The sequence below is a fragment of the Gymnogyps californianus genome, chromosome 4 (assembly GCF_018139145.2).
Source record: "Gymnogyps californianus isolate 813 chromosome 4, ASM1813914v2, whole genome shotgun sequence".
NCBI lineage: Eukaryota > Metazoa > Chordata > Aves > Accipitriformes > Cathartidae > Gymnogyps > Gymnogyps californianus.
The window spans coordinates 16,764,357-16,777,114 of NC_059474.1; the positions used below are offsets into that span (position 1 = coordinate 16,764,357).

A 12,758-nucleotide genomic window follows, 5' to 3' on the forward strand; every position below is an offset into this window, starting at 1 on the left:
TAAAGTGGTCGTTATACTTAAATCTATCCCAAATGTTTTAATGTATGGGGATTCCTCCAACAGTTTAGTTAAATAGGAATAGAAAGTATGCATTTCCAAAAGTAGATATGAATTTGCCATGAAATGAAAAGTGAGTAAGCACAACTACATCTGTATGCTCAGAAGAAGCTTAAAAAAAAAAATCAAATTTCCGTTGCCCATATTAGTAACATGAGATTACAGAAATGTAGCTAAAACTAAGTTTGTTCTCTTTCCTCATGGTTTGGATTAGCAAGACTTTTAACTGGATTTAGTGGATAAACTGGCCCACCAAAATTTATTTGCAAGCTTTTTTTTTTTTTCTGTCCTTACAGAGGAATACATTGTGAGAAATACATACCAGGCAGTTCTGTTAACATTACTGACATTTAAATATGGAAGAGGGGGCTAAATTTAATAGAACTCTAGTTGCATAAGAAATGTCAACCATACCTGCTTCTCCTTAGCAATACTATTTTGAATTTAGCCATGATACATGAGAATTATTAATTAGCGGTAATGTGATGAAGTTGCAAATTCAGGTTTGTGCAGAGAAAATTTCTATAACGTGATACTTTATGATACAGTACTGTAATATTAGGCATTGTATTTGTTCCAGATAGCAGCACATTACTAATTTGGGATGCTGTAGAGCTAAGTTCTGTAGACAGTCAGTGAAGTGATTACTTTTAATTTCTCAGGAATGGAATACATCTATTATTTAAATATTTGATATTCTCTGACTAATTTGTAGTTGATTTTAAAATAGTAAAGCATCTTTATATATTATCAAAGTTTCTTTTTTAAACAGGCGGAGGCCACTGGAGTCACTAGATAGCTATTGAACGGTTTATATGATTCTAGATTACTGACGTTGAAGTAGGATGGGATTAGATAGGATTTGTGGTGAGAGCAGTTCTTAAAATGGTACTTTTTTTTAAGTGCATCGAACAACATGCAGTGAAAATAGCTGACTAGAAAGAAATATGTGATATAAGCAAAGTAAATTGTTAAAAGATGGTGCTCCCATCTTCTGTATTTTATATACTGATATTTTAAGTGAGGTTTAGTACTGTATATGTCCATTTAACTAGAATAATCTGTTAAAAAATAGTGTAATCTGAGCTCTCTATAAGACTGATCTTGCACCCAGTTCCATGCATGAAGTGTTCTGAGTTTATGTATATCATTAAATTTAGCTGGACACCCTAGAAACACTGCATTTTGCTTCAACAGATTAATCTGAGGGATAAGAACCTAAGTTAACATATCAAATAGCAGTGGTTGTATTTTGAAAAAGTAAGCAAACCTTCTATGTTAAAAATGTTTTTAAGGTTGTAAGTCCAAGTACTAGACAAGGTAGTAAACACAAGTATTAAGTTCACCAGAATGCAGTAATACAAAGTATGACTTCATTGAAATAACCATGTAAATAAGACTTAAAAGCAGTGTCAGTACAGCTGTACATGTACTGAATACTGTGTTACTCATTTTCCTTTCTAACCCTCAAATCATTCATTATCTGAGCTAGCAAATTAATCTCCGTAACACGGCAAGATTGGGTTTCTTTGCGTTTGTGTGATTCATAGGTTTTACGCTGCAGTAGTGGGCCCAGCTCCCCAGCACACTCTCTCCCCACCACTTAATGAGGAGTGCTTTTTTATTTCAACTTTTTCAGTTGGGCACCTATGTTTCACATGCAGCTTATTTGTGAAGCTGTAGCGGGGAAAAAAGCAAAAGAATGCAAAACCAGAGTTGTAAACCCAGAATTTAATATATTCTAAACCAGTTTTCCTCTCCAGGTGTTGACATTGGTGGGCTTCTCTCTCCTGCTAGGCCTTAAATCTGACCTCTTTTTCTGTAGTAATTACAGAAAAAAATGTATCTTTTGTCTCCCTTACTAAATAGGAAAAGAAGATAAATATATACAGACAGGGAGAAAGACTGGCACCACAGACTCGAGGAGGTTCAAGATGAGATAATAATTTCTCACAATTTCTATTGTTATTCTAGATAGATACAGCATTCTGATTTGCTAAAAACAGCTCCTACTGTTGCAAATATTTCTATAGCATTGTATATAAACATGATGGTGACAGTAAATAATCTTGTAAAATCCTTGCTGTTAGGCAAATGAGTATTACCTTTATAGACCAAAGAACTAAGAAATAAAGCAAAGTGACTTGTTATACACCAGGCTGAGCAAACCAGTGGCAGCTCCCAGATTGCAATTTAAGGATGCCTTGTTCCTAATTCTTTTCCTATTTTACCAGCATGCATTGCTAGAAGGGCAGAATATTTATAGTTCCAAGAAACATTAGGTATAGCTGTAAATATTCAGCATGACAGAAAAAATGGCTTGTATGCTAAAACTGGACATCTTGAAGATAAGGAACATGAAGACAGAGGCTCCTACAAAGATTTTTGTCTAGTATCTTGCCTAAGCCTGCTAAAAATTCTGTAGAAGTTAGAGAAGACAGCAGAGTGCTTTTCGGTGGCATTCATCTGCCCGTTTCCAGGAGGCTGCCCTTTCCCTTCACCGCTTGATCCACACCTTCAAATTCCAAAGCAAATAGTTCCTACCTAATCTGCAGGTGTTCTGATACCATCCATTCTTACAATAATGAAATCTGTGGGAAGAGAAATAGTATGTGGCTGTATACAAATCTTTTTGCCACAATGCCTGTAAATAATAAGGCTGAATAAAATACCCTAAATGATCTTAATCTTGCTATTTTGAAGTTTTGAGTGTAAGAGTTCATAATGTATATTTTTTTCTGTATTTTTGATAGAAAATTATCATGTTGGTTCCCTAAAGGGGAAGAGCAAAACTTAAATGCTATTACTTACAGATTTTCAGCAAAACGTTTTTTTATTTAACCCCAAAGGTGTTCCTTGGGACACAGAACGACTATTTCGAGAAATTTCCTGTCTTGCTGCTATTCACATCCCCCTATAACACTGGGGGGGGGAAACAGTGTATGATAGGAGTTGTTAGACAAACTTAATATATGGATCACTGATTTGGTTTTCATTCTTTTTGTTCCTTTTTTTCCCTGTGTTTCTTTTTATAAAAAGTGAGCCTTATCAGACTATGACAGTGTCTTACTAATACGTACATCTTGCAAGCCATCTGCATATATATTCCCCTTTAAAGCTGTGTGAGTTCTAAACACCCGTTGCTTCCAGACTGGATTCTTCTTTATGCCTCCACAAACATTCTCATTTCCTCCAAAAGATTTAAATGTTTAAGTTATGGTATTTTTTTATATATGTTTATGGATTATAGGCAAGCAAGTATATTTGAATAGCAAGATAGACGGAAAAGTAGGTTTTTGCACGTTAAAGCACACTTCTTCCAAACACAGCAGCTATTGTAAATGTCTCTCTAGGTCAGTGTGCACTACTGGTATGTTTGCAGCTTCCTGTAAACAGAAAAAGTCTCCTTTAATAAAAAGGAATTTGTAGTGAACACACTCTTCAGCTGTGCATTTTAAGCCATTCATTTAACTATTAAAGTATAACATTCCACCAATGTAGTAAAATGTAATAGTTGAAAAATTCTAATGTCAGGATATGAGATTTTAATGCAAGTTTTATTCAATATAAAATGTTGAAAACGTTATCTATCATATTCTTTAATTTTGTTAATTCTGTAGATAAACCAGTACTCTAGTTTTGCCAGACTTACTGAAAAATATTGCATGCAATGGTTATATGTAATACACCAAGATACAGTCATAAATTGGTTAATAAAATTTTAATGCCTTAATTCCTATTAACATGATTTTTCTTAAATTGATTCAGTAGAGAAGCACTAAGCTGTAGAAATGCCACTTTGTTAAGCAATGTGCATAGTACAGTTATTCACAGTCGCTATGAAAGAGAAGACTAAAGCAGTCAGCACTATTTCTGGGTGTCGTGAAACAAAAAGTGGCTTTATCCTATTGGAGCTGATCCCAAAGCACATTGCAGATCTTATGACCAGAGAATTAAGGTTAAGAAGTCTGTTCTTGTCAGCTTTAACTTGGGTCAAGGGTATTGTTGGTTAATGTGCTTGGAGTTAAATATTAGCTCTTTATTTCCCTTAGGCAAACTGGAAATATAGTGTATATTTAAATTTTAAGCAGTGATTTTTCATTATTTTTTCTAGCATAATAGCTAAAACCTCTGCATTTGTTTTGTTTTGTTCTTTGGTTTTTGTTTTCTTTTAAGGTCGCTTGAGTTATCCACATCCAGGGACTGACAATCTTCTGATGTTAAATGGTAAGTGCTAATCTTATAACAGTTTCTAATTATCTCTAGCTTAGCTTAAATCTGACATGTTGGTATAAAATTATACTATTATATTCTGTTATTGAATTACTTCCCTCTAGTCTTCAACACTGATGGGACTGTTGCCATTTTTCAGAGTTGAATGGCAAGAGCTAATCTTACAACAGCCTTTCATTATATCTAGCTTATTTGAAATCTGAAATGCTCGTAACGATGCACTATTCTTTTTTGTTCTCAAGCAAACCGGTGGTACATTCTCCAAAGATCTGCTAGAAATCTATTATACAGAAACAGGAAGTAGAAAAATAAGAAGGCCAGAAAGGCATGTTTTTCTACCTTATGTAAATAAAGGCTGAACTAGATATTACACTTATGTGAAATAATGTTTTATTTTTGTTGGGTTTTTTGGAACTGGCTTTGTCAAATACGTTTCTAACTGTGAAATATGCTGAAGTTAGAGTTCATGTTCACGTTCCTCTCCCAGTAGGTCAAACTTCATGAACATCTGCTACTCAGTGAAGGCATGAACTTTAGCCTTTGTTCAAGGCTAAAGAAGGAAGCAGAGCTTAGTAATCCATCTAAGTCAATAATAAATCAGGGGGTTTGCACACAAATGTTTTCTACATTGGGAAAAATTAGAGCTATAATGCCACAGCTTCTCTAGATTAGAAAACATGGAAGCTGTTGTACACGAAGCAAGTACACTTTTGTCATTGACTTGACGGATCTAAATCTTACCAGTAAGCACCTAATTTTTTACAAATACAATCAGAATAGTTATTTCAAGTTTGTGGTTCTGTGGAGCTCTTTTTTTTAATTGTGTTATCCTTCTGCACAGTGATTTACACTTGTGCAAATGGATATAAAATGTAAAAAATATCTAATTTCCCTTGTGTAACACTGAGTAAATGTTTAAAATTTTAAGGAAATTCAGGTTTAGCTTTATACCCAGTAAAGGAAAATATTGCACAACGGACATTTGAAGAATTAGGTCCTTTGGTATTGAATAGTTCTTTAAGATAATGGAGTATCTTGAAAAGTGAAAATAGCTACTTAACTATTGAAATAAAATTAGCATTTAGCCCACACAGGCCATAATCCTGATTCCTGTACATTGAATATCGATGTACTTGATGTTACAACATTTACAACGGTTAACTTTCTGTATTTAACTGCAACTGTAAGACCTATTCTGCAAGCTGGTTTGTTCAGGTGATATATGTGCAATTGTCATTATCTCTTGATGTATAATGAAGTGTTAGATGGGAAGGTATTAAAAACTAAGCAATCTTATGAGCAACTGTGAAATATTTCAATGCAATCAGTGTAAGAAATTCATATCACTTTAATTTGTTTTAATGCTTAGAATGGTGAGCTTTTTACAGTTTTGCATGCTAAAAGATCACATGGGAAGCATTGCTACTCTATGGAATATCTGGGAAAAAAGGTTTTTGCTATTTCACGGACATTGGAAAAATGCGTCTCAGTGGTACCAGGCTATCCTGAAAACCTTGCCACAGAGCTAGAACGTGCACTGAAGAATATCTTGTTCGTTATTAATGCTGGTGGGGTTTCTACTGTAGTTTGGAAGTTAGCACTTAATGTGACTGCTGTCCTCTTTAAAAGCTGCAATATTATTTCCAACCTTCAATAGGTGAGATAAAAATAACAATTTGAGTATCTAAAAGACAGGTGCTGCAACACCTAATTTTTAGGTGTGCCCTTTAGAATTTAATCCAGAGCCTTGGTTTAGACGCCTAAGCTCTCTACCATGTACCTGGAGAGTGATGTACCTGTCAGTGCAGTCCAGTGCAATCACGTATACCATTCAGAGCCACCTCAAGTTGGAGTGTCTGAACTGCAGCTCCTTACAGCTTGAGAACAGAAGCGCTGGGAACAGCTTCTGGGAAGCTCCAGCTGCTCGAACTCTGCACAACCTTTCTTTCTTAGCAAGAATTGAGGGGCTTCCTTCAAATGTGTGGTAATGAGAATTACAGCTTGAACACTTGCTGATAAATTTGTAGACTTCAGTTTCCTTCTCTGCTTAAGTGGATTCAAGCTGATATTTCCCTGTATCCCTGTAATTGGTGCCTTGGAGGGAGGAACAGGGAAGAGGAGAGTTGGTAATCCAGAGACTCACATTTGTCCCTTACTTTGTCAGTAAGTGGTGTAGTTACTACAAGGAGGAGCAGGAATACCAGACCTTCATGAAAGAAAAGCACCAACATTTTTAAGCATCCTGGGCCCATCTAGGTGCGCACTAATACTTAACACTAGATCATGACCCTCACTGGATTTTAGTTGGCTTGGTTTTAGTGGACTGGTATCTCTGGATCCCAGTAAGGTTCTGACATGAGCCAGGCTGGAATTCCTCAACCCTTTTAAGACTAAGCACTTCTAGATAAAACTTATTTTTAGCTAGTTTTTCCTCTTCTTAAATGATAGATCTTTTCCAGCTCATTTAAAGTGTACTTACTGAACTGTACCTAATCTTAATATTTACAGTTTTCATTATTTAAATTAATGAAATGAACCAAAGGAAAGCTGATTTATGTGTTTTAATAAATTATATATCTGATAATTATATGTCTGTTTCAGCTCAAGCTGTAAAAAAAGCAATGCATTTTTAATGACTGTTATCTCTCAAAAGTCAAAAAAAGGTACTTTGGAATGGGTTTACCTGAGTACATCTTTAATTGTCAACTTAGAGACAACCTTTCTGTAGCAAGTAATAATGCAAGAGTCCAATTTGTTGGGATGTGGGGTGTTTTTTCCCCATTATATGGTTCCCCCTCTTTTATAGTTTTAATGCACTGAATTTTTTTAATGGCTATTGAAACATAATTCACCATTTGATTAGTTTAGCAAGGGAGTATTAGACTTTCCATCTTAAAGATACTATAGCTGGTTGTGCTTCTAAAAAAAAGGTGTTTTACTTCAAGTAGAAGTTATTAAACTTCCTATACAGGAATTGCTAAATGAGTTTCTGTAGTCTGTTAGGCATGCCAAACTTGAATGGTCATAATGATCTCTTTCAGCCTTAAAATCTATAAAGATGTGATTTCTAAAGAAATCTTAATAGAATTTAGGCACCCAAATCCAATAGAATAAAACGGGAATTAGGCACCTACCTCCTTTAGTCTAGACTTTTGGGAAATTTTTGCCATAATTATGTATGGATTTCTTTAAATGACAAATAAGTATTAATGAAAAAGGCTTCATTACTTCACTGTCACCATTTGATCATTAAATCAGGAATGTTAGTGACAAATAGTATTTTATCTTTCTATCATAAATTTCGTAGTTATCTTTAAATATAGGAAGCTTGCGTAGTAGTTTTTCCTGTTATACAATATAATATTTTGAATTCAGCTCAGTCATTCAGTTGAGTTATTTAAATATGTACATATTTGATCTCTGGTATATATTTGAAATACATGTCTGAATAAAATAGAAATGATACATTTACTGTCTGTGTGATAGCATTGCTCACATAATGTACAGTTATATTGTCTTGATGTTAGATAAACACGCACAAAAAGTGTATTTACTTGTGTCTCATATTTCTATCTCTGAGCTGATTTAAGTTGCAGAAAGGGGGTGTATTAATTTTTATGACAGGTTTAAACCTTATTAGTATGCAACTTCAGGGACATAGAAACAGAAGGTTTTAACTATAAGGGAATGTCTTTGTTGTATATACAGCACTCTTAATGTTGGAAGGTTCCAACATTATTCGACTTCCATTTTTGTTGGGCATCATTATACTTCTTGCATGTGATGCCTAATTTATGTTTTCTAGAATACAAGTGTATCTCTTGTACTTTCTCACTCATTTGAAATCTTTCAGAGTTTTTGGCTAATTAAGATATCCAGTTTTATAGGCTAAAAGATACAAAAAATATTTCTGTATGACTTATTCTTTGAACAAGTTCAGGAAGGAAGGAAGAAGTCTAATCTCTCCTGTTTTTCTTGTTGTAAATCAATTATTTGCCTGCAGCATCTGGCCTTTCCGAAAGGGCTGTCTCCCCTGCAATTATTTATCTAAACATATGCACTAATTATGTAGATGTATATATTAAAGACATATATATATAAAAAAACTATGTGTATAGCTAAGTCTATAATTAAATATATATAATGTGTATATTTATACAGACCACGTGCTCTGTAAGCATATGTGCTCTGAAAGGTGTAAAACATTATGTGCATGTTATTTTAATAAATACAGAAATATTTCTGATTGAATCTAGTATCTTCAGAAAGAATAATCTCATTGCTTACAATGTACTAAAAGTTTGATTCAGTGGAACTGTTTTCACAAGTAGTATCTGGCCTTTGAAAGAAAGTTTATATATATATATATGTAATGTGGAGAGATTAAAATACTGAAGCTTCATGAAGATAGGATATGTTTGCTTTAAATTATATTTTTAGTAACAGTAAGACTTTGTACTTACTGTTATTAAAACAGCTTGCCTACAATATAACCACTGTGGTCTTAAAGTCTGGATAAAAATAGGAAAAAATAACGAGTTTTGCAAAACCATACATTTTGATGTTAATGATCACATTTATTGCTGCAGTGCCTACAGATTGGCTAAGAATGGGATCGCATTTTTCTAGATGCAAAGTGGCAGAAACCAGTCTGCAATCTAAATGGACGAGACAGATAAATATCAGGGAAGGGGGGTTGCCATACAAGTAAAGTAAATAATGTGACAACATCAAATACAGTTACTTTCCCATTTTCTCTGATCTCATTGTTTTGCTGAAGCAAAGAATACACAGATAACTTTAGTACATCATTGTAACTTCCATATATATAAAATACTGCAGCAACTACCCTTTTAAGTTGAATTGCATTGGGGTTTTTTTAGCATTTTAATAACCCGTTTGTGTTTCTTCTTAAATTTACTGTTGTTTATTTTTAAATGCACAAAGAAAAACAGTTCAGGTGTTCTGTAACAAAATATTTTTATGCATGTCAGCTTGTCTTAACTATGAAAATACAAGAAAATAGCTGAGCTGGTTTGGGCAGAAAGGAGCAGAAGTGGCAGAAGAGAAGAAAAATTACTAAAGCTTGTGCCAAAAGATGCTGATTAATATGCATTTGTATATTATTCTTTGACAGAGAACATGGTGCTGCAATCATTGCTATGGATGTGATGCACTTGAATTTTCCCTGGTTACTCTAGTTTTATTTGTGGAAGAAAAAAAAAAAAGGCATACGGGGGGTTAGACGAGGCCTTAGTGACGCTACTGCTAATGCTATGTGGGAGTCACGTTGGCCAAGAATCAGAAAATATCCATACATGCTCCAACACTGACACAGAACTGCGTGTCTTGTAAGTGCCTGACTTGAGAGGAAAACAAGCCTGAAGTTTGGCATTAGTCTCCCTGTGCAGCAGCAACTAATGAGAGAACTAATCACATGGAAGAGAATATATTATGTTTTGTGGATTCTACTTTGATGTGGGAAATGTAAATTTAGGTGTTTCCACTTGGTTAGATACCCAGGTCTCTTTCGGAAAGTGGGCTTTTCTGTTTTGGCTTACTAGCCTCATTTTGTTGGAGGATCTGAAAAACTTTAAGCAAAAGACTGTTCTCATCAATAGTAATTCTTTCAGGTGAAAGAAAATAAATTTGAAAGTGAGTTCAATGCAAGTTGGATAGGAATATGATGACTGTTGTGTAAAAAATCAACAGTTTTAAGGGAGAAAAAACAAGGAGAGAGATTTTCATAATTCCATAAGCAGTCCACTGAATTCCTAGTAGTAAGGGATCCAGATAACAAAGAAAAAAAAAATTATACTTACTAAAAATTCTGAAAAACCCTGTGCAAATGGGAGGTACCAGGATATATGCATTTAATAATATGAGAACAGAACAGTGAATGACATTTACGAATCACTGAATTTATGAGGCTGCATATATTTCAATGTCCCAGAACCACAGTTGCTTTTTAGGAGAGATGTATGTATGGAGTGCTAGTAAAATCAAAACAATAATGCCAAGACATAGCAATCTTTGTTCATAAATGTTGCTATAACATTATGGTTTATAGTAATATTTTCTATTTGGATATTTAACTACAATGCTGTAATGATTCAAGTAATCTTTCTCAGATACAAAGTCTGTGAAACGGGAATAGAAAATACTTTCTGGAAACGTAACTAAGAAATTACACACAGCTTAATAGTTTTTGTATTAGTAATCTGCCTATTTTTAGTTTCCTAGCCTTCAGGCAGAGCAGCAGTCAGTATGGTCTTCTGAACTGTAGCTATAACCATGATCTCTTTAAGAATCTTGCAAAACTCAAAAGTTAGGAAAATCTTGGATTTACTTGCAGTCTGTCAGAAATTGTTGCTTTGCCTTTGTGCAGTGTTTTTGATACAATGCTATTTCTTGTGACTTGTGCCCTGATTTTGTTTGCTACCACAAGGAGTCTTTTGTTTCAAACAAAACCTTGCGGTTAATTTTCTGCTAGGTCTTTTCATGAAAAAGGAAGGTCACGGCTTATAGCATTTGTATTGTCACTGCAAAGGACTGTACAAACTGTTCCATGGACCAGGATGTTTCTGTGATTAATTTAATGCTTGCTACATGCTTTTTAAAGTAATATTTTCCTTTTTACAATTTCAATATCCTGTGTGTTATTTAGATACTTGTCTAAGATACGAATCACATTTGTGAGGATGAATTACAAAGTTACCATAACTTGTGCATCCATAATTAACATGAAGTTAAGATCAAGTATAAAGACATGTTGAAATATTTTAAAGTATGTTCTTTACAGCTGGTGCTGATGTCAATTTAGTAGTAAAATAGTACGGTATTTAAGTGAGACTTTAGTTTAATGCGTTCTCATCTACAATTATCAGTAGCAAGTACTGATGCAGATTTTTACTTATCGCTTACCCACATAGTTCTTTGTATCTTAAGTATTTTAATATGTGGGCATGATACACCTATTTGACATTTTACAATTTGTCCTTTGTTTGCATGCAGCAAGGAGTTATGGGCGAAGACGAGGTAATTCACTTCTGTTTGTTACAGTACAATTAATTCTGATTGAGCTGTTACTGATCATTACAATTAATTAATCCAGATTGTTGATTATAAACGCTTATCTGCATGTTGTCTTAGTTTGGGGAAGATGGAGGGTGCTAGGGAAGTAGGGGTGCAGTCTGGATTGTTACGATCATTGATCTCTTTTTAGAGTTTGAATTACAAATCCTTTAATCAGTTAAAACACTGTAGTTCTAATCATAATTTAGTTCATGCTAATGGACACTGCTTGCAGTCATTGCCCCCTTTAAAAGTATACAGTTTGCTAGTTGTTCTTCTAACTCATCTTCTTTTGCTTCTGTAGAAGTGATAGCGTACAGAGTAAAAACTAAAAGCTTTTCATAAACTTAGCAAGAAATCCAGTAGACGACTCTTAGAAATAGTAAACAGATTTTCGTGGTATAAGCCAATAGACGCTCACTCACCTTGGAAAAGCTATACTGATTTAACTATATGAGGATGTGACCTGCGGTTGTTATAAAGACCATGTAAAGTGTGCAGCAAAAACATCAAGATCTTTGATAGCTTCCAGTATTCACAACATACACCTAAGTTCATGTGTCTCTCTCTTGATCTCTGCATTGGTTCATAACTGCTTGGTAGTCCTAGTGTAGAGAGGAATGATGATCTAGATCATGGTCAATGTATGAAACAGTACAATTGTGTTTTGACGATTCCTGGCAGATTCTACTCAATTCTTTTCACTGTCATAAAACAAAAAGAAACAAGTGTTTGAAAGGGCCTATCCTTTTAATTCACAGTCATCGGGAGAATGTGAAAGCCTAGCAAATTACTTTTTTGCTCTCTTCATCTGAGAGACATTTAAAAGTGAAGAGGAGGGAGAAGAAAGCATTAGGAGTCATATAGAGCATCTTACTCAGAATGTGTTAATCCATTGTCCCCTATGTCATCTTAGCTCTTCTGAGGAGCTACAGTGCTTTTGGCAAATGTTTACCCACATTAAAGTAAAACTGATCTCTCTGGTATCACTTCAGAACATGTTCTGATGGTTTAATTTGTACTGGGAAGAGAGCCATTCTTGTTGTTCTTAGATTTTAACATTGGTCTGTGGGTAAAAAATAAATTATTCTGAGGATTATTCTTTTTTTTTTTCCCCTATGTACTTGTGTATATTGTAAATTGGAATTGTCTAAGAAGTACTTCTAGAGAAACACAAAAACTTAATTTTCATTTTTAGTATAAAAATGAAAGTATAAATTGTGTGTTGTTTTTTAAAAAACAGAACAAAAACTGACACCCCCCCACACACACACACACACTTAAATGCTTTTGTGGCAATATTCTAATGCCAACAAGTTTATTAAATTTGGCATGTTTTTAAGTTAAGTTTCTTTTTCGTGCAGTATAGAGACTTACAGAGGTAAAGAGCAAAT

At 34.2% G+C, this 12,758-nt stretch overlaps 1 protein-coding gene across 4 annotated transcripts in view; it reads left to right on the plus strand.

Annotated features, from left to right (window-relative positions):
• CPEB2 (cytoplasmic polyadenylation element binding protein 2) overlaps positions 1-12,758 on the plus strand; it is a 52,940-nt gene that overhangs the window by 20,362 nt on the left and 19,820 nt on the right. For 2 of the 4 annotated variants that reach the window (XM_050896199.1, XM_050896201.1), the window contains exons 4-5: positions 4,234-4,284; positions 11,305-11,328. In XM_050896199.1, the coding sequence (XP_050752156.1) occupies positions 4,234-4,284; positions 11,305-11,328 (75 nt within the window). The remainder of the gene's footprint in view (positions 1-4,233; positions 4,285-11,304; positions 11,329-12,758) is intronic. The other 2 variants (XM_050896202.1, XM_050896200.1) reach the window with 1 other exon arrangement.